The sequence below is a fragment of the Suricata suricatta genome, chromosome 14, assembly GCF_006229205.1.
Source record: "Suricata suricatta isolate VVHF042 chromosome 14, meerkat_22Aug2017_6uvM2_HiC, whole genome shotgun sequence".
Taxonomy (NCBI): Eukaryota; Metazoa; Chordata; class Mammalia; order Carnivora; family Herpestidae; genus Suricata; species Suricata suricatta.
The window spans coordinates 79,595,552-79,616,971 of record NC_043713.1 but is presented as its reverse complement, the minus strand read 5'-3'; the positions used below and the strand labels follow the sequence as shown (position 1 = coordinate 79,616,971).

The window sequence follows — 21,420 nt, the reverse complement described above, 5'->3', positions numbered from 1 at the left end:
GGCAGAACAACCTCAACCGGCCCGGGCCGCAGCGCGCCACCGGCGTGAGCGCACGCGCCTCCATCCCGCCCGGGTAAGACGGGCCCCGGGCGCGGGTGGCTGTCCTCCGGGGCCGGGGGCGCAGAATCCCACTAATTCTAACAGTCACGGTCGTAAGCAATCCCTAGCATCTGGTAAATAGTCGCTCTGTGCCAAGCAGTAACTAAAGCACCTTAGCGCGTTGCCGCTGGTTCACCTCCCCTCTCGGGGACGCTGCTTCCCTGGTAGGTGCCGGCCTCGTCCCCACTGTCCCCACCGACGAGGAAGCTGACGTGCGGGGAGGGCCCATAGCTACCCCCGAGATCGCACAGTTCGCAGCCGTGGGGCTACGGCAGCAATAACGGTGTGTGTTCCACGTGCAATGCTTGCTAACGTGTCTTCCCCGCGTTTTTCGTTACCCTGGACAGTTCATCGTGCCCATTCCGCAGCTGGGGAGGCCGAGGCCGGGAGAGGTATGCTAGCTTCTGACAGCCCCCCGGCCGGAGAGCAGGGATTGGGATGCAGAGTCTGTGTGGTGTGCTCTGGGAGTTTTTAGAGGGTTTCAGCCCCTCCCCGGGACTCGGCCTTCTGGGGTGGAGGCCGCAGCAAGCACTAGCCAGTTGCTCAGAATGTATCCCCTATAGGCCGCACCTGAAATGTCACCGTGACTTCGGGCTAATGGGGTTTTCAGCCGCTCCAGAGTCCCAGGTGACCTGGGGTGGTGGCGGCAGCCGGTGGGGGATACAGGCAATCAGGCTCAAAAGAGCCAGCCGCTCTGCTCTTGCTTTAGCCAGAGCAGCTCTTTTTGGAGTCTCCTGTGAATTGGCTTTCCCAACAGGATTTCATGGAGGAAAGGAACCCCCCACCGCCATTCCAAATATGGAAATCTTCGGTGAAGGCGTCCCAGGCCCCCAGACCCAGGGGGCTGTCACCTGCCTGCCCTGAGTCCCATCTCCCTCAGTCTCAGCCTGAGACAGTGGGAATGAGAAGGAAGAGCAGAGACCTTGACCTTAAGACAGACCGGAAGGGGAAAGGCCAGGTGGGGGGTGGGTCGTGGTGCCCATAGGAGGGTGGGCACCGCATGCCAGCTCTGCTTAGATCACTGTGGCACGGCCCAGGGAAGATTGGCAAAGGTCAGCTCTGGATACAACCTCTGGGGTCACCGTGTGCGGGCTTCCTTCTTCACCAAGGGAAACTGAGGCCTGGAGAAGGGAAGAGCCCCGAAAAGGTGGCTGCCTTGTCCGCCTTCTGTCCCTTTTTAAGGTGACTGCTTAAGGTCAGGTCCCCTCTCAGCCACGAGGTCTGGGGCGTGCCCTTCCCTTTGGTCAAGACCCGGCCTTGTCATCTGGCAAATGGGGACAGGATCTCCACTGTGTGGGGACACCGTGTACCTGAACGTCTCCTCATCGCAGTAGCGTGGCAAGGGCAGTTAGGACTCCGGTCATCCGGGGAGAGGGTCGGTGCGGGGGCCAGGGAGCCGCCACCAGGGTGACGAGCAGAGAATCCATCCTGATTCTTCAGGGGGCCCGCAGCACTGCCTCCTCGCCCTTCCCTGTGCCCTTTCCTCGGGTCACTCCTCTGCGGGGAGGGCGTGAGCCGTGGGGACCAGCGGAGGTGCACCCTGTGTAGCCCCGGCCTCAGGCAGGCCCAGTGCCCACAGAGAGGAGCCCCACGGAGGTCAAGAAGTCCTGGCGCTGCAGGAGGGACTCATGCATTTGGGGGCAAGAGACTGGAGCGGTCCTGGGACGCGTTGTAGCTAGCAGGCTGGCTCTGTTGTGAGAAGGGAGGGCAGGGCGAGGAGAGTTCGGGGACTTCTGCAGCAAGAATCTGAGAACCTTCTCTTGGGGGCTGTATTGTTACAACCCACTAGTGGTTATGAAATCAAAAGGTTGTAACCAGAATTTTCTTGCAATGGAATGGCATGGAGTGGAATGGAATAGAGTTGAGTAGAGTAGAACAGAACAGAAGAGAACAGAAAAGAATAGAACAGAACAGAATAGAAAAGAAAATACTGGCGTGTGTCCTACACAGTGACCGTAAGCACTGTTCCAGGAGCCTTGTGCAACTCTCCCACACGTGTTCAGTGGGTTTCCAGGTGAAATGAACGCCCTAGTCACGGCTGAAACTCATTCAATCCACGGTTTCAGAGCAGGCTGGGAATTACTCAGCTTTTATTGCTCAATATTAATTCTCCAAATATGTACCGAGGGTGTGTGTTCACAGAACTGAGCAAGACACCTGGGGCCCAGACTGGTGGGGAGACGGGCATAGAGCAAGCAAATGAGTAAATGAACACGGTCGCTGGAGAGAGAGGGGAGCGCTGGGGACACAGCGGGGCGGGGTGGCATATGGTGGCAAGGGAACGGGGTGGCCCGAGATGGCCCCCCTGAGGAGGTAGCCAGATCCAAGAAAGGCTGTTCCAGGTAGAGGGAACAGCACATGCAATTTCAGCGGGGCTTGGAGAACAGGGCACAGGCAGGGAAGGGTGGAGGTGTGAGGTTCGGGTCAGAAGGAGCAGGACATCTCGGGCAGCAGCCTTGCAGGTGCAAAGGGGTGAGTCCAGCAGGTGCTGGGCCGTACGAGGATGGGGGTTCCTGCTGAAACATTAGGGGCTGAAAATTTTTGCCAAGTGGGGGGTACAGAGCCAGTGTGGGGGCTTTAGGGGAGCCTGGGCTTGGTGCCACCCACAGTGGGGAGCTATAGAGTGTGCTTCAGCTCAAGAGGGCTGTGGGGGGAAGGATTTCTCCCTGGGGTGCTGTGCTGATCATTAAACACAGCCTCCGTTCTCCCCAGCCACATGCCCTCCGAGTCTGTACTGCTGCCCCTTCTCCTCCTCCCGAGAACTGTTTGTTACCCTCTGAGAACAGACATTGGCTGTGAAAGGCAGGGTGCCGACCGTCAAGGCCTTTCTCACCCCTTCCCGACCACACGGACCTTGCTCAGCCAGATGAGCCTGTGTCAAGGCCCCCAACCCTCCTCTCCGAGGATCCCCAGCCCAAAATACTCTGGCTCCCAGTGGAGTCTGCCTGGGAGTGGGGGGCGTGTGAGTAGGGGGTGGGGGTAGCAGACCCGGGTCCTCCAGGCTGAGGCTTCCGTTGCTGGGGCAAGTGAGGCCCAGGCATAGCCGATGAGGGGAGAGAGATGGGGGTCTCCGAGGAGTCTGGCCTCCAGCCCCCCAAGCCCTGCCCTGGTTCTCACACCCCAGAGCTCTCCGCACAGTCTCTCTGCCTCCATGTTTATGTGTCCGGTTTCCTCTTTGTGAGGACACCAGTCATTGGCTAGGCTCCGCCATGATGTCATTAGACCTCATTCCTGTCCCTTATCCAAGGACCTCATCTCCAAAGTGTCTAAGGGACTGAGGGTAAGGACTTCAACGGAGACGTTCCAGGAGGACACAATTCAACTGACAACAGGGTCTCTGTGGCTCCCTGTGTCTCTGTGTCCATCTGTCTGTCTGTTGTTCCTTCTCTCTCCCTTCTCTGCACCTCCTTCTGTCCCTCAGGATGGAAACCGACCCAGAGTCTAGTCCTTTCCCAGTCAGGTGACCTTTGAGGCCTGGCTTCCTCTCTCTAGCCTCAGTTTCCCCATCTGCCAAATGGAGCTAAAGCACCACCACTCATGTGTGCTGGCTCAGGATGGCCCGTGGCATGCAGAGTTTTAAGGTTGCCCACCCTTTGTGATAATTTCCCATCTGCGTCACGGCCCTAGGTGGGGGACACAGCAAGAGGCCCAGAGAGGGGCACTGACTTGCCCAAGGTCACACAGCCAGCGCGGCCAGTTTCCCTCTGGTCTGGGTATTTTTCCACTGCCCCTGTGACGGGGCGGGGAGCCAGCTGGCAGCCTGGGCCTGGGGGACACACAGGGGTGGGGAAGGGCAGCGTCCAGCACTTTGGAACACAGCTGTGGGGCCGACTCAGAGTTTCCAGCCCACGTGCTGGAGGGGGGAGAGGGGACAGCTGCGGGCCTGTTTCCATTTACCGAGCCCTCGCCTTGTCCCACGCTTCGTTTCTCGGTTTTTACACGCATCGCCTCTCTCGATGTCCACAGAAGCCCAACGTGGCAAGCCCGATTTCCCCCTTTGTTCGTGGGAGGAAACGAGGCTCCGAAAGGCTGGCTCTCGCTCCAGGTCCTCCAGTCAGGACCGTGATGCAAAATCCCCGATTGGCCAGGGTATTGGGGTGCCCTACCCCTCCCTTCCTGTCCACTGCAGAGCTCCTGCCAGGGTCCCAGAGACCCGGCCCTGATTCCATAGCGTGTCAGGGAGCCCAGGGGAGCAGATGGGCCTGGCTTGGCATCTTCTCTCCCTGTGTGACCCCAGGGCGGCTCATTGACCCCTCGGGTCCTCAGTTTCTGCACCTATGAAATGGGCTGGCAACACAGGCGGCCGTCCAGCCTGAGGCCAGATCTCTAAGTGCCTGCGTTTTCTTTTCTTTTTTTTTTATTATCTTTTTTTTTTTTTTGAGAGATAGAGAGAGACAGCATGAGCAGGGTAGGGTCAGAGAGAGAGGGAGACACAGAATCCGAAGCAGGCTCCAGGCTCTGAGCTGTCAGCACAGAGCCCGACATGGGGCTTGAACCCACGAACCATGAGATCATGACCTGAGCCGAAGCCGGACGCTTTATCGACTGAGCCACCCAGGCGCCCTATGCCTGCGTTTTCAAGTGTGCACCATCCATGCCACCTGCTAGCGGTGGGAAGGCGTGCTGCTCCCCTGCATCCCCGTCACACCTGCACACCGTGGCGACCTGAGCAGGGGCGCAGAGATGCCGCCTGAGGGGCATTTTCATGCCTCTAGTTCTTAGCAAGCCTGAGAATCTCTCCCTGTTTTCCGGCCACCAGAGGCTCCTTCTTTTGCCAATAACTTGTTTATTCCCTTTGCTTATCCTCCTCTTGGGCTATTTACTGCTTCCTTATTGATTTGCACGCACTCCTTCTGCATTACGCAGATTAACCCTTTACCTGTCATGTTTTTACCTGTCACCATTTTCCAGTTCTTTTTACCTTCCTTATAGCCTATGTTCATCTGTTTTTTAATGAATTGACCCATAGGTATTGAACAACTACTGTGTGCCAGGCATTGTTGGTGGCCCTGGGGATGCAACAGTGAACAAAGCAAATAATCCCTACCCTCCTGGAACCACAGTCTAGGGAGAGGCAAACAATAAACTAAGTAAATAAGTTCTAGAATATGGTCCAGAGAGAGTAACTGCTTCAGGCAGAGGAAAAATAAAAAGCAGAAGGCACATAAGCATGGAGGAGAGGGATATAATTTTAAATAAAGAGGTCAGAAGAGGCGTCACTGAGAATGAAACATTTGAGCAAAGACTAAAGGAGATTAAAAAAAATGTTTTAAAAAGCTAGCCACGCAGAGAACTGGGGGAAGAGCATTCCAGACCGAGAAGCAGCTTGTGCAAAGGCCCTGAGGCAGGAGCAGGCCCCATATGTTTGAGGAGGTCACTGTGGCCAGAGATGCTGCGGAGGGTGAGAGACGAAATGAGGCCCTACCTACAGGGCCCTGAAGCTGTGGGGGGACTTCTGCTTTGATTCTGTGTGAAATGGAAGCCAGCAGGGTGAGCAGTTGGAAGGAGACTGGTGTGACTTTGTTATAACAGGCTCCCTCTAGGTATTGGGAAAATGCTACAGGCGGGGCCCATGCAGGTGCCATGAGAGAGAGAGACAGAGTGCAAGCGGGTGAGGGGCAGAGAGAGGGGGAGACACAGAATCGGAAGCAGGCACCAGGCTCCGAGCTGTCGGCACAGAACCCAGAGCCCGAAGACGCAGGGCTCGAACTCACAGACTGAGATCACGACCTGCGCCGATGTCGGATGCTTCCTGAGCCATCCAGGCGCCCCTGTTTTTATTTTAAAGAATCTGTACTTTGTTCTCCAGTTCTTTAATAGCTATTACATTTCAGTGCTTCAAAAACACCAAAGTACTGAAAGGTACAACATGAAAAGTCTCACCCTCCCCGTGTCCCCGTGTGTCCCCGTTGGGCCTCTAGCCTGCCCACCCTCCCCCTTTTCCTGGCCTCACTGGTGCGCAGTCTCCCCTCCCTGCCGGGCGCCTCACCACAAGGTCAGACCAGACACCCCAAGCCCCAGACCTGAAGCACTTCCTGCCTGGCTCCCTGGGAGGCCAAACCACACACTCCTGTCTGCAAGCGGCTGCCCCAGGCCGTGGGAACCGCCAGCCCTGCCCTCCCCCTGCCTGGGTTCCCCTGGCGGAGCACTGCTCTGGGGGCCTGAGGGAGTCCAGCGGGTGGGAGGAGGGCGATGCCGAGCCCCCAGGCCCCTGGATAAATCTGGCCCTTAGTGGCAGCCACCTGTCGCAAGTCTCTCTAGGGGACTTTTGCACCATCTATCCCCTAGGAGTGGACAGGGGCAGAGATGAGGGGTGCTGTTTGACGGAGGGGAAACTGAGGCCCACAGAAGCTCAGAGCCTTGTCCAGGCAGAAAGAGGAAGTGACCAAGGCCTCCAGACAGCAGCCGTTGCTGGCCTGTGGGTTTTGCTGGGCCTATGGGGCCCCCGGAGCTCATTATGATGTCCTCCAACTGCAAGCCATGCAGAGGGGGTGGGAGTGGGGACATGGCTGGGCCCAGGACTGTCAGGGTCAGGGGGTCGGGCGCAGGTGGAGCGAGCGCTGGATGGGGGCAGGTGAGGGGCACAGGCCCAAGGAACGCAGGCGCTCCCCAGGCGCTGCTCAGCTTCCCTTTCCCATAACACGGCACTCTCACTTCTGCCCCCTCCCCACCCACTTGGACCCAAATGACTGAGGCTGGAGCCTCTCAAGGTCCCCCAGGGGACCACAGGGTAAGTGCCAGGTGTCCTAAGGCCACCTGAGGCTGATCATGGGGCCTGGAAACCATCATCAGAGAATGTGACATGTCTGGGGCCTGCCCGGGGCATGGGGGTGGGTCGGGGCGGGGGGGGGACAGGGATCCAGATGTGGGCAGAGCAATGGAAACTCAGCTGTGCTGTGCTAAAGGGCATGTCCATGTGGTTTCCTGCCTCCCTGGGGTCCTGAGCCCCTTTATTCCTGGGACAGACGGGTCCATGTGTGCAGCTGATGTGGCCTCCCTGGGCCGCAGCCAGCCCAGATCAAGAACCGCAGCCCACCTGGAGGGCAGAGATGGCCCCGCAGGTCAGCCCGGTGGGCTCAGCCCTGGCCGCTGACTCAGAAACTCCAGGAACTGGTGCCGGGTGCACCACTTACCAGCTGGGTGACCTTAGTGAAGTCACTTCCCCTCTCTTGGCCTCAGTCCCATTATTCCCGGAACAAACGACAAAACAGATTTCATCCTGTGCACCGTTTCCACTTGAATGGTAACTGACGCCTTCCTGGAGCACCACTGAGGAGGAGTCTGAAGTTGCATTTTGGCGTGGTGGAAGGAGTGCTGGGATTGATTGGTGATGCCTGCCGGGGTGCAGAAGTGGCAGGATCAGCACACACCGAGGTGTTGCCATCCCTGCCTCACCCTTGTCTCTGGGGGCACGTTTGGTATTAGAACTGCTGTTTCTAAGGGCACCGAGCCTACTTCTCAACGGGCCACTGAACTAGTAGACCAATTTCTTCCTCTATTCAGTGCTTCCTGAGAACCCCTGTGCACAGAGCTCCGTCCGCCATCCCAGGGTCACAGGGCTGGTTCAGACCCATTTCTAGACGCTCACAGTCTGGCGGAGGAGATAGGAGTGGACCCACACAGCTAGAAAGCTAGATAGAAAAGGTCTGTATCCTTAAAAAAATATATAGATAAACATTATCCATGGTCTCTTAGGAATCAAAAGAAGGGGTAAATAGGAATCCACTTGAGGTAGATCAGAAAAAGCCTCATGAAGACAGTGGCCTCTGGACCTGGCTTCAGAGGACAGATGTGGGTTGGGAGTGGGCAGCCTGGACAGGCAGGGGGAACAGCGTGGCAGAGGTGCCCGCGCAGGAAAGCACAGGGAACGGTGTGAGGAACCGTCTGAGCAGCCAGGAAAATGTCGCATGATCTCATCCTGCCTTGAACATCGCCATCCAGCCAGCACGGATGTGAAGCCTGTTTGCCCTTTCTTGGCAAGAAGGAAAGCCAAACCCCATCCCTTTTATCTCAGACGAATTCTGGTTTTGTTTCGTGTTGTTTTTTCTCAGAAGAGCCTCCTGCTTAGGCCCCTAAGGAGAGAGCTTGGGTTAGTGTAGCGTGGCTAAGAGCACAGACCCTGGAGTCTGATGGTCTGGGCTGGGATCCTGGCAAGTTACTTCACCTCTCGTGCCTCAGTTTCCCTCTCTCTAGATGGGAATGTCACAGACTTTGGGGGACGATTAGATGAGGGAGTGAAGCGTGGCAGCGACGCCGGGCACGTAGTGAGTACCTGGAGTTCTTGACCATGGAGAACACCCCCCACACACCCGTCTGTCCGTCTGTGGCACATCCATGAAGGCGGCTCCCGTGCAATGCCTGGGCTCCCCAAAACCTGGCCACGGAGCCTCCGCCCGCGAGCGGGACACGGAGCACTTCTGGGAATCTCGCAGTTCGCATGGGCTGTGGTGCAGGATGCGGCGGAGCACGCTCGCTCTAAAGGGAGCGCTGGCAGAGCCCCAGGGACTGATGGCCACAGAGGGCGTTTGTCGGGGACGCGTGCTTCCAGGCTCACACGGGGAGAATGCGCCTGAGCTTGTGCACACGAGTCATCTGCACAGAGCGTCCTCACAAAATTCCTTCGTGCCCAGGCGTCTATCGAACATCTGCCGTGTGCTGTGTACTAGGGTCGAAGTCAGGTCACGGTTGGCGCTAAGACAATCAGCCTGTCAATAAGGTAATGGCCAAGACAGAGGTTGCTCTGGAGCATGGCGGTAGGGAAGGTCTCTGGTAAGGTGACCTCTGAACAGAAACCTGTGTGGAAAGGGAGGGGTCAAGGCATGAGGCTATCCAGGGAAGAGCATTCTAGGGGAGAGAGATCAGCAAGTGCAAAGGTCCTGTGGTGGGAATCCTCCTGGCACGTTTGAGAAACAGCAGGGAGACCAGGGAGGCTGGGGTAGAATGGGTGAGGGTGGGCACAGGGCAAAGGGTTCCATAGTGGCTCTCTCACACAGGGTTAGGAGGCCGGATTCCACTCTGAGCGAGGTAGGGGCCGTACAGGGTGGAAGGACAGAGGAGGAACAAGCCTTGAGGCAGACTTGGGACAGATGGCGGGAAGCCAGCGTGGCAGCGCGACCCTTCTCCCCGCTCGAGTGGCCAGGCCTGGCTTCTGGTCCCAGCAGATCTCAAGGGGGCGGGCCGGCTTCCTCCTACCCCCCTGCCAGGCTGGGCCCCAAGAGGGTGGAGCCCCGAGTGTGGGCCGACCCCCCTTCCGGGAGGCCTGCGGGCAGCAGACTCTTGTCCAGGGCAGAAGGATGTTCTCGCTGACTCGGAGGAAATGGTGCATCCCACATCAAAAGGAGGCCCCGGGTGCTCCCACGCTCGGGCATCGTGGGAACCCTGCTCCCCTGGGTTCTCTCAGGGGGCCTGCGGATCGAGGAGGCTGGGGGCTGCCTTGAGACTCTTCCTCAGCTCTTGATGAGTAAAAAAAACACAAAAAACCAGCCCCCACTATCACACCCGACTCAACCTTCTTCCCGGGAACAAGACGAATTTTTTGTAAATTGAGCTCTGTGGTTTTGTTTAAGGGGTGCCAGGAATTGTGGGGCAGCTGAGATTTTAAAACCTCCCCTTTCTGAGGCGTTCCCCTGCCTAAGTCCCAGGCCAAAGACTCAGTGAGACCAGGGCCATGAGCTGGACCAGACGCTGGGCACGAGATAGCCCTAGCAAACTCCTCACTGATCGGTAGAGGCTGCGCGGAGGATTCTGCGCAGCTTGAGAGTGTGGGGATGGATTAGTGATGTCTGCCGCAGGGAGGCGATAAGACTAGTGGTATGCACACTACATGTTGTTCTTGCCCGTTTGACCGCTAGCCCTGGAGAAAAGGGTTTTGTTTTGGGGTCTTTTTCATGAGATGGAAGGGAAGGAAGGAGGTGGGGAAGACACCTAAACAGTGCGTCTACACTAGAACTCTTTTGAAGGACACGGCAGGGGAGAGAAGCTGGAGGTTCACACCTCTTTGCTTTCCTGGAAGAGTATGGGGGGGCGTAAGATTAGGTGATACCCCCCAGGAAGGTCCTGGAGGATTATGACAGGCCCCACGAGGGTCAGACAGAGACTCTGCTCCATCTCTTGGGTCCCAGCAGGCTACTAGAAGGAAAAATCCTCCAACCACGGCCCTGCACCAAACTATGAGCTTTGCATGTTTTAACTCACTGGACCCTCGCAAGGCTTTAGCCCCATTACAGATGGGGAAACTGAGGCACAGCACCTTTCCACACACACACCTCAACTGACCAAGCACTGGGTTCCATGATACTTGCCCACCAGTAGCACCCAATGCAGGAGTGGCATTCAGTGGCTTCGGGTCACTGAAGTGTTCAGTGACCCTGATGTCTGCTCCAGAAACTCTGACCCCCTTCCAGGGCTCCAGTGGACCCAGATCAAACCCGAGTTGCTGAGCCTGCGGAGCGGAGAGGCTGTGTGTGTGCACGTGTGCGAAGTGCGCCACCCCCCTCCCGCCCCCAGCCAAGCGTCTGCATCGGTGTATGTGGGTGCGGGTCATAGGGTGTCCGTGCGCATCCCACATGTGGTGCGAACCCGCAAGGCCGCACGTGTCCCCGCACGTACGCAGTGGGTGGTGGGTGGGCAGGCCTCTCCTCGCCCTGAATATGCCTCCACAGCGTGTGCGCGTGCGCATCTCCAGGCGCGTGTCCGGTTCCCCGAAGTGCGTGCATGGGTTTGCATGGGGTTCTCCACGCGGAAGTCTGTGCGCATGTCTGGATCCGGGTACATGCGCGAGGCGTGCGGCTCGGGGTACGTGTGTGCATGCATGTGTTCCCTAGCATGTGGGTATGTGTGCTTGTGTGTCTGCAGGGCGTGTGTGCACGGGTCCGGAGTGGTCTGTGTGTGTGTCCGTGTGTGTGTGTGACCCGGGAAGGTGTCCCGTGCAGTGTCCTCGTGTTCTGTGTGTACATGTCTGTGTGTCCGTGTGTGCGCAGTGCGCTTCCCAAGTGTATGCATGCAAGGAAATACAGCACTTGTTCCCGGGGCTGTGTGCAGGCACACGGGTGATCGCAGCAACTTCCCAGCTGTCACTGTCCCCATCCCTTCCTGGCACACACACAGCCCCAGGCCCCTCTGGCTTCCCCAGCCATGAAAACACTCATGCACCCAGCGTCTCATGGCGTCAACAGCAAGACGGTAGTTCACCTCCGCATCCGAGCACCGACGTCCTGAAGACTCGGGCGGATCTTCTCCTTAGCCCTCCCAACGGCCCTGTGGGTGAGGTATAATCATACCCATTTTACAGATAAGGAAACCAAGGGTCACAGAGGTTGAGTGACTCACCCCAGCTCGTCAATGCAATCGTTGCATGATTTCCTCAACAAGGCGAAGGGAAGATACACAGTGGCTTAGTGACCGAGGTGCAGAGAGACGGAGCTCTTCAGTCAGGGCTACACATCGACAGGCAACGGTGATGGTTAATGCCATTAGAGTCGTTATTAGGTGCTGGACCCTTGACAGGCAGAATTTCATTGACTCCTCAGGGCAAACACAAGGAAGGCGCCACTTTAGATGGGAAACAGGCTTACAAGAGGTGCCTGATGGGCTGTGTGTCACCCAGATAGTGCTTATTAAGCTGAGATATGAGAGCAGCTCTGGCTGATTTCAAAAGCCAGAGCCCTTTGGTATGGGAAGGCAAAGAGGGAAAGCAGGCTCTGTTTTCTTAGGCCCTCTTCATCTGAGGAGGGGATAATGCCTTAGTTACAGGAACTGTCATCAGTAGATCTTGGAGAAAGGAAAAAAGTGTTCCGTGTAAAATGTCTTTGGAAAACCTGGATTTATCATTGCGAATCATACTTCCTTACGCAGGACTTATCAGAGCCTTTCAGATGCTCATATATGTTGTGAATTTCCAAAGAGACTGTGAAGTGTTTTGTAACTTATCGGAACCTTGAATCCTTCTTTCCCAGAACCTTTTACAGGGACTAGTGCTCCATAAAGGAAACTTGGAGAAATGCTGGAATGGCTACATCACTAATAGTTGGGTTTAAGGCATCGTGGCCAGTGGAAGGAAGCCGTTCCAGCCCAAGCTCTCACAAGGGAGCAGAGAAGAGTCAGTATTACGTCTAGGGGTCCATTCCATTATAACCAAGGCAGAGGTCCTAATTACACCCCACCCCATAATAGAAGGATGTCTATGTCCGTGGTGATCATTCTAAAGGACAAAGAAGTTCAAGTACGTCCAGGAGCCGGAAGTCAAACCAGAGTCGTCTGAGTTTCTGGTGTGGGGGTCTGAAGTCCAGCTGCCGCTTCTTTTCTTCCCTAAGGGTCCCCGCGCTCCCGGTGAAGAACCTGAATGGTACCGGGCCGGTCCACCCGGCTCTGGCAGGTGAGAGGGGTGGAAGGGCGGGGCCCACGAGGAGGCAGCCCCACCTGTCCGCCCTGGGACTCCGCCCCTTGACGATCTCGAGGGCGGGGCCCAGGGCAAACACCCCCTACCTTGGCGCCTGACCTGGGTGGGCGGGGCCCGCAGGAGGCACTGCGCTCGACTGCCTCCTGGGGTGGGGCCAGGGCCACCCCGCCCACCCACCTGAGGACCCGCAGGTTCGGGGGCCGGAGCAAGTGGGCGGGGTCAGGGGAAAGGCCTCGAGCGTCCGCCCAATGACGGGCGGACTGGGGGCGGGACCGGGAGAGCGCCCCGCCCCCTGACCGCACCCCCTCCGCGTCTCCAGGCATGACCGGGATCCTGCTGTGTGCCGCCGGCCTGCCCGTGTGCCTGACGCGGGCCCCCAAGCCCATCCTGCACCCGCCGCCCGTGAGCAAGAGCGAAGTGAAGCCCGTGCCCGGGGTGCCCGGGGTGTGCCGCAAGACCAAGAAGAAGCACCTCAAGAAGAGTACGCCTTCCGCGCCCACACTGACCCCACTAGGTCGACCCTGGACCCTGACCCCTCAGGACTCAGAACCCCACCTCAGTCTCCCGATCTCAGCTCCCTTTGCCCTGACCCCCTCCGACACCAACTCTGATTACATCAACCACCGGCATGTGACTCCTGCCAACCCCGCCCTGGCCCCTGACCGGGTCCTGAGCCAAGGCCTGGGGGTGGGGGAGGCTCTGCACCCTCAAGCCCGCCCCGCTGTGTCCTTGCAGGTAAGAACCCCGAGGATGTGGTTCGAAGGTACATGCAGAAGGTGAAGAACCCGCCCGACGAGGTGAGTCCCCACCGGAGGGTGCCGGCCTGGGCCGAGGGCGACCTCCTCGCCTCCGGAGACCGAGGGGCCAGCGCCTGGCCTTCCGCCTCCGCCCGTGCTCTCCTGTGTCACAGGCTCTCCCCCCAGCTGCGGGTTTGCTTTTTCCCTTTTTCACAGAACGCTTAGGTTTAATAGAATCACATTTATCGATCTTGGGATGGTTGATGGCTTTCGTATCTTTCACGCACATCTTCCACCAGTGTTCCAAGTTCTGCTTCAGTCCCCCTGGAGAGGGGCGTGGGGGGCCATCTCTTCCTCTGCCGTGTGTCTGCAGTGCATGGGGGTGTTCTCTCCGTCTGACAAATGGGTGCCACCTTTGGGGGCCTGGGGGCCTGGCTCCCGCCAAGGGGCAGCGCTGACCTGGGCGTGCCCTGCCCTGGCCGGCCGTCAGTCTCCCCTCCGCGCCCCCTCCATCAGGATTGCACCATCTGCATGGAGCGGCTGGTCACGGCATCCGGCTATGAGGGCGTGCTTCGGCACAAGGGCGTGCGACCCGAGCTCGTGGGCCGCCTGGGCCGCTGCGGCCACATGTACCACCTGCTGTGCCTCGTGGCCATGTACTCCAATGGCAACAAGGTGGGCGCGCAGGAACAGTGGGCGGGGCGACGGCAGGGGGGCGGGGCCAGGGCGCCCGGGCTCCTCACCGCCGCCTCCCCTGCCCCAGGACGGCAGCCTGCAGTGCCCCACATGCAAGGCCATCTACGGAGAGAAGACTGGCACTCAGCCGCCTGGGAAGATGGAGTTCCACCTCATCCCCCACTCGCTGCCCGGCTTCGCTGACACCCAGACCATCCGCATTGTCTATGACATCCCCACAGGCATCCAGGTGAGGACCCCGAGCCTCCGCCCCAACTCCTCTGAACCCTGCAGAGGTGCCCCACACCTGTCCGTGGCTCAAGCCCCTGCTGTCCCCACCCCCCACAGGGCCCTGAGCATCCCAACCCAGGCAAGAAGTTCACCGCAAGAGGCTTCCCACGGCACTGCTATCTGCCCAACAATGAGAAGGGCCGGAAGGTGGGTGCTGTGAGGTTGCAGGGATGTGGGAGCAGCCCGGGAACCCCCCCTCATCCCCGATCTCTGTTTCCTCCCGCACCAACATTGCCCATTGCCTCCTAGTGCGTGTCCAGCCCTGCAAGGTCGCTTCATACACCTTGTCTCACTTCCAGCTTGATGAGGTCAAGGTCTTGACCCCATTTTACAGATAAAGAAACTAGGCCTCAGAGAGGGCAAGTCACTTGCCCAGGATCACACAGCTAGTAGGTGGTAGAGCCCGGATTCCAACCCAAGCGGCCCAGGCTCTTCACCATACGCACTACGGATTGTCTGCTCACTTGTTGCTTTTCAAGAGAAGCAAGAAATTCTGATTTTTTTTGTGAAATCTCCAGGCTTTTGAAGTTTGCCAAAGAAGTCACAAAATGGCTATTTAGTAAACCAAACACAGCCGAGGGCCTTCAACTGGAGGCCCAGATGACACAGGCAGACAGCCTGGAAAGAACTCTTACTGGGGCTGGGGCAGGGGCGGGGGGGGGGGATCCATCTAGCAAAGGAGGTGGCCAAGCTGGGCAGCCAGCAGGACTGCTGCGGGGCGGAGAAGGTGCCAAGAGGGGCCACAGCTTGGCCAGGGCAGGAGGCAGGGCTGGCGGGAGGGGCTCCAGCCACAAGGGCGGGGCTGCCTGCACCCTCCGCTCACCTCCCCACTCCTGTCCCGGTGCCTGACCGCCAGGTTCTGAGGCTGCTCATAACCGCCTGGGACCGGAGACTCATCTTCACCATCGGCACGTCCAACACCACAGGCGAGTCGGACACCGTGGTGTGGAACGAGATCCACCACAAGACCGAGTTTGGATCCAACCTCACAGGCCACGGCTACCCAGACGCGAGCTATCTAGACAACGTGCTGGCCGAGCTCACAGCCCAGGGCGTGTCCGAGGCCGCAGCCAAGGCCTGAGGCCCCTGGAGCTGCCCACTTTCCTTCCTGCTTTGCCCCCGGTCCGGCACTTGCCTCCCTCCGCCACACCAGGTGTGTCCTGGTGGCCCAGGTTCAGGGCTGGGGAGGAGCCCGCAGAAGGAGCCAGAAGCCTCCTAGGGATCTGGCTGGTGGCGGTTGGAATGATGGGAGGAGGATGGCAGGCCGGCCGCCCGACTTGCAGCTCCCTGAGAGGGTGGCAGAGAGAACACCAGAGCTGCAGCAACCTCCCTGCTGAAAAGACAGCCCCTCCCCCTCACGCAAACACACGTGTCCTACTGGACGCGCGCACGCACACCCACGTGCCTCTACTTACCCCCGGGCTGGGGGGGAAGAGACAGAACACCCCTGTGACACTCCTTGTGAACTCCCATCCGTGTCTCTAGCTCATCTGTGTAGGCTTGTCTGCAGGCAGGATTCAGGTCAAGCCCCAGGGGGCCTGCTCGGGCTCCCCAGGGAAAGGGCTGCCCCCTTTGCTACCCACTGATGGGCGCTTGTGAGCCCCTGGGGTAGGTGCCCCAGGCCAGTCAGCATTTTTGCAAAAGGGCAGGCCAGAGAGGGGGTGACTAGAGGGATCTTGTTTTGTGCTTGTGTCTCTTCATCCTTCTGGGACTCTGACCTCCTTCTTCTCCCTTCCTATCGCCAGGCCTTATGTCTGTCCCAGATAAAGGCACTGTTCTTTCCTCCCCATCCTGTCCTCTCCACCAAATCGCTCCCAATGCCGAGATCCAAAGGCTGGACGAGGCCGAGCTTAGGCCCACAGGGCTAAAAAAGCGGACCGGACCGCAAAGAGTCCATTTCCCTTTCCCTGGGAGTGGGCAGTGGGGTGGCTGATGGTCTTGGCCAACCAGGGGCCTGTTGCCCAGGCAACTCACCAGCTCCGCCTCTGTTGATTGGCTGCCACGGTGGAAGTCAGCCAAGATTTAAAGGGACGCCAGCGATTGCTCTTTTGAAAACCTACCAGTCCCACTGTGGGTGGAGAAATAAATGGTCTTTCTCCTCCTCACTCAGTTTTTTCCTGCCGAGACGGGGTCTTGGGTGGGTGGCTCTGTTCCTGGGGGCCTATGCCCACCCCCTCCCACCCCCAGGAGCTTGCAACAAAATGATGACCCCAGGACCATTGCCTCTGTCTCAGTCCTGGACAGCTGTAGTTGGAGGGTCTCCCTAATTCTCTTGTCCCCGGCTAAGCAGGGGGTGTGAAGGTGGCAGAGGCAGAGGGTACCCAAAAGGACAGGGCTGAACGTGCCCAAGGCAAGGCACACAGCAGCTCCCTGGTACAATACTAGGAATGGGGGACTGGGCTGGGGGGCTGAGAGCCTCGGGGGAAACGTGGAGCTGCTGGGAGACATCGTGATCAGCTCCTCGAGCCCCAGCTCCTGCCCTAAGGAAGGAGGGCCCGGTTCGGTCTAGACACAGATCCCAGGATCTGCAACAAGCTTCCTATCAGCTTCTGCAACATCCTAGGACGCTGGGTGACTGGGGTGGATGCCGCGGCTCCAGGCGACCCCTGCTGGCCACTCTCGGGATAGCGCTGCATCTTTCCTGGCCCCCGTTATCCCAGATTCGCTTTCGTTTCTGTCCCACACTCTAGTCACACAAAGCCAGAAATGAGTCTTTGGAGGCCTTTCCAGTTTTGCCAGTTGGGGGTTCTCATCTTACCCTCTGTGATTCATTCTCAAAATCTCACTTCAAACCCTAATACACAAAATCTCCCAGCCCTGTGATCTTCAAATCTTCTGTTCATCCACATCACCTGGGAAACGTTAAAAATCCCACCCCCTGCCCCCACACTCCCTCAGACTCTTATTCAGTAGATCTGGGTGGGGTCCAGGAGTCTGCATCTCTGGCAGACAACCGAGGGGGTGAGCTTTGGACCACAGTCTAAGAAACGCTCCCTGGCTCCCAAGCCAGCTCCGTGGCACCCGGTCTGACAACCACACATCTAGACACTCCCTCATTTTATACAGCAGGAACGGAGGCTCAAAATGGGGACAAGAGCCTAGCCCAGGGCGCCCCAGGCTCCGAGGGACTGAGTGGGGCACACCGGGCTCCGAGCCTCTGTATTCCTGAGGGAACACGATTCTGGAAGCTTGTGGTTAGGACTCCCGGCCAAGGCAGAGCTCAGGGGGATCAGTGAGGTTACACAGATTGGCAGACGTGAAAGCAGGAGGGGCTGAGCCTCTTTAGTGCCTGTCCGGGGCAACAAGGCCGCGTGGACCTCAGGGATTCATGTACGGCTGGATCCAGCCGCTCAGGGCCAGGCTGGCCTTGTCGGTGTGAGTCAAGGCCAGTCTGGTCTGGTGGAGACCTACCCACTCCCAGAGGCCGGGGCTCATTCAGTCCCAGGCCAGACCCCTGCCCGAGGACTTCCTGCCTGGGGTTCCCGACTTCAGGCAGAGACTAGATCTCCAGATGCCTCCAGGCCACAGCATCAACGAGGTACAGGACAGCCGAAGGGGGCTGGGGGGGGGGGCCCCCGAGAAGGGCCTGATGGCTCCTTCCTTGTCCTTCTGGGCTGGCTCTGGCATCGCCTCAGTGCCCAAGGGGGCCCAGGGCCGCCTTCTGCTGCTCCTGCTGTTGGAGCTCCTCGTGGGCTCTGTCCAGATCGGCCAGCACCTCCAGCAGGCGGCCAGCTGCTTCCCTCTGCCGGCCCCGGGCTTCCGGACAGGCCCCTAAGCGGGAGACAAGGGGCCAAGGGGCTCAGCCAGGCCAGGGCAGGCTCCCGGGACCCAGACTCCATTGCTTTCTCAGGCTCCACACTGGCCTTGGGCCCCCCAAAGCCTGCACACTCCACCCCCCTACTCCCTGCACCTGCTGGTGGACTGGGAACGGGAGAGTCGGGGCGGGGGGAGGAAATAAGGGTATGCTTGACAAGTCTTGGGAGGTGGCCAAGGGAGAAGCCCCTTAACCCCTTACCTTCCTTGGCCCTGGAGGCCCTCCTTGCATCCGCCTCGGGACTCGTATCCCTGTTACACTCTGCCTGGAATTTCATCCTGGAAGTTGAAAGAGAGGAAGACAAGGTTGGTCCCGGATCCCTAATCTCGTTCTCTACCCCAAAGCTCCTCGGCTGGAATTACCGATCCCCGGTGGTCACCTCCACCCCTGCCACCATCACCGTCACAGCAAATACAGTGTCCCAGGCACTATCATGAGCCCTTCTCGTGTATTCACTCACTTAACGATCACAACACATGTATCTGACGCAGGTACTTACTGCTGGCCCCATTATACAATCCACTGAGACACAGAGAGGTAAAGTACTCGCCTCAGGTTGCACAGCATAATTACTGTTACTATTTATTGAAAGCCAACTGCGACCGGGCATCTACAAAATGCTTCCACTGTATTAGCTCATCTGACCCTCAGGACAAGTCTACAGGGACACTGCTATGATTATCCCTATTTTCCAGATGAAGAAACAGTACAGAGAAGGTAAGCAACGTGCTCAGGATCACAGAGCCAGTAAGTGGCTAGCTCAGAATTTGAACCCTGGGCAGGCCAGCTCAGAACCTGCTCCATAAGGAGTCTCTGTCACTGAATGATGGTGAAGCCAACCAGGAAGGAAAAGGGGGCACATCCAAGGTCTGTGTCCGTGTCTCAGGAGCCCCCAGGAGTAAAAGATCCAGATCCACTTCTGCACTGGGACCCGCCCGAGGATGCCTCCCGGTCCCAGCCTGCAGCCTGCGTGCCCCACGCCGGAAGTCAGCTGACAGCCGGGGAAGAATGAATAAATGAACCTGGGAGATCACCGAGATGGGGGGTGGGGGCGCCGGCCTGGCTGGTCACAGCCAGAGGAAGTGGGATGGGGGTGGGGGGCTCCCACCTGAGCTGGTCCCGCCCCAGGAGCAGCTGCCGATACACCATCTGGATCTCAGCGTCGGGATCCAGCGGGTCACTCCAGTCCCCAAGGGTGACGGCCGAGTGCGTGCGGCTGCAGCCAGCAGCTGAGGGGACAGGGCGCCATCAGTACCGCCTCCCGTCGCCCCTCCAGAAGCCCCCAGGGCAGAGGGTCACCAAGCCCAGACCCTTCTGGGTCTAAAATCACTCTTCCCACCCGCTACTTCCTTCTGCCTGCCCCCAGCTCAGCAGAGCAGTCGCCTCCCCTCCCTCCAGCCTCCTCCCGAAGTCCGGGCTCCAGCCACACAGACGCTTTTCCACCCTTCTGCCCCTCCTGGCGCCACCTCCAGGCCTTTGCTCAGGCGCTTCGGCCTGCCCACACGTCCTTACCCCAACCCAGTCTCCAACCTCACTGCTTAACGCCTACTCTTCTCAGGTCCTGTCGCAACAGCACCTCCTCCAGGAAGCCCTCCTTGATCTCCTACCCTGCGGCTGGGTCAGAGGCACTCTCTGGAGTCTCAAAAGCCTCATCTTGGTACTTATAAGCGTGTAGTACACTTGTCTGGTTATTCACTGGTCTTCATCAAGAGCAAGCCTGATGTCCGTGTACCACTAGAAGCTTGGCTCATAGAAGGTGCTTGAAAAAATACCTCACACGTAATGCACACGAGGTGTTAGTGCGTGTTCTGAGTGCTTGGAACACTTAACCCGCACAACAAGCCTAGGAGGCAGACACTGCTGTCAACCCCATTTCCGGCTTGAAGAGAGGGAGGCACCCAGAGCTCAAGTTACTTGCCCGGGGTGGCCCCGCAAGCCCAGGCGGAGGCGGGGCACGCGCTGATTGACAGCCAGGGAGGGCGGGACCTGGGTCCGCCCCGCCCCCTCACCTGAGCGCTCCGCCTGGAGGCAGCAGGTCCAGCGCGAGCTGCGGAAGGTCCCCGGATGGCAGGTGGCCAGCTTGTCCGGGTTGGGGGCGCTGGCCTTGCGCAGGGCCGACAGCCACTGGTTGAGCTCGTTCACATTCTGCAGGGAGGCGGGGGGCGGTCAGGGCTGGGGTGGGACCCAAGGGACGCCCTTCGCCCCCATCCCTGCGGGCCCTCACCTTGCCCTGGAGGTACATGGTGTGCAGGGCGCCCGCAGCGTCCCGCGCTATCACCTGCATCACGTGCGGCAGCTGGAAGGCGCCCTCGTCCACGCGCTCCACGGCGCGGATGTGCGACACCGGGATGGAGGAGCGCATCTGGGAGACAGGACTGTCGCTGCAGGGTGCGCCGGGGGGGGGGCCGGGGGCCCGGGGACAGCCTTCCTTTGTGGGCGTGCCTCAGGGATTGTCCCCGGGGTGGGACGCTCACGCCTGCAGATCTGTGATCTGGGCGCACGTCCCCTGTCGTGTGCCGGGAGTCCCCACCACCACCCAGCCCTGCCCCATCACTCTGTAGGTAACCCACACCCTCTCCGGGCACCAGTTCCCCTCGTCGTCACCAAACATCAGAGCGACCGACATGCCACCCGGGCGTGCCTCCAAGCACTCCGCGTCCATCAACTTCCACACACGCGTGAGGCTGAGCCTCTGCGCGGACGAGGGCCTTTGACCCTCCCGAGGGGCGGCGCCAGAATTGGAAACCAGGCACCTGAACTCCAGAATCTATGCTTTGCTGACAAAGTAGAAATAATAAGGCCCAGAGTTCGCCATTATTTATGGGCGTGCGTACTCAGAAATGCGTAAATCCCAGTCCGAGCTTGAGTTGGCGCTGGGTGTGAGTGGCAACCCCACAAGAACAGGGATGTTATGCCTTGTTTACTGCTGTGTGTCCAGGGCCTGGAACGCTGCGTGGTATACAGTCGGCGCTCAGTAAATGTTTGATGAATGACTGAGTGAATAAAGGTCTGCGCGTGCGCGCCTACGCAGCCAGGCACGTGCCTCTGAGCGAGCAGACCCAGTTTTACGGGGGTGGGATGGCACAGGGGCACCGACCCGGGTGGGGAAGTCTCAGGGCGGTTAAGCATTGTCTGCGTCCCACGCGTGTCCGCATCCGGGAAGGTGTGCCGGGGCCGCCACCAGTGCGCATGCTGACGGATGTCCGATGGGGAGTAGGCGTAGGCTGTGCCTGCCCTGTGCCCACGCTGGCCCAGGGGTGTGGGCAGAGCCTGGCCTGAGAGCTTGGACTTGCTAAGCCGTTGCCCCTTTCCTGGGCCTCAGTGTCCCCCCCCCCCACCGCATGCAAAGAGGCGGCCGCCTTGGGAAATCCCTCCGCTGTGGGCGGGGCCCCACCTGCCACTCAGGA

General features: G+C 59.0%; 2 protein-coding genes across 2 annotated transcripts in view; one reads left to right on the top strand and one right to left on the bottom strand.

Annotated features, from left to right (window-relative positions):
* The window catches only part of DTX1 (deltex E3 ubiquitin ligase 1), a 33,805-nt gene extending 17,501 nt beyond the window's left edge, over positions 1-16,304 (top strand). The window contains exons 4-11 of the mRNA XM_029921622.1: positions 6-73; positions 12,411-12,472; positions 12,816-12,977; positions 13,232-13,293; positions 13,750-13,908; positions 13,997-14,158; positions 14,257-14,346; positions 15,056-16,304. Coding sequence (XP_029777482.1) covers positions 6-73; positions 12,411-12,472; positions 12,816-12,977; positions 13,232-13,293; positions 13,750-13,908; positions 13,997-14,158; positions 14,257-14,346; positions 15,056-15,280 — 990 coding nt within the window. The 3' untranslated portion in view covers positions 15,281-16,304. The remainder of the gene's footprint in view (positions 1-5; positions 74-12,410; positions 12,473-12,815; positions 12,978-13,231; positions 13,294-13,749; positions 13,909-13,996; positions 14,159-14,256; positions 14,347-15,055) is intronic.
* A 618-nt stretch (positions 16,305-16,922) lies between these two features.
* RASAL1 (RAS protein activator like 1) overlaps positions 16,923-21,420 on the bottom strand; it is a 28,967-nt gene continuing 24,469 nt past the window's right edge. Inside the window, exons 16-21 of the mRNA XM_029921621.1 lie at positions 21,408-21,413; positions 20,238-20,375; positions 20,023-20,158; positions 19,122-19,242; positions 18,215-18,291; positions 16,923-17,970 (exon numbers count right to left, since the gene is read on the bottom strand). Of these exons, the coding sequence (XP_029777481.1) occupies positions 17,831-17,970; positions 18,215-18,291; positions 19,122-19,242; positions 20,023-20,158; positions 20,238-20,375; positions 21,408-21,413 (618 nt within the window). The 3' untranslated portion in view covers positions 16,923-17,830. The remainder of the gene's footprint in view (positions 17,971-18,214; positions 18,292-19,121; positions 19,243-20,022; positions 20,159-20,237; positions 20,376-21,407; positions 21,414-21,420) is intronic.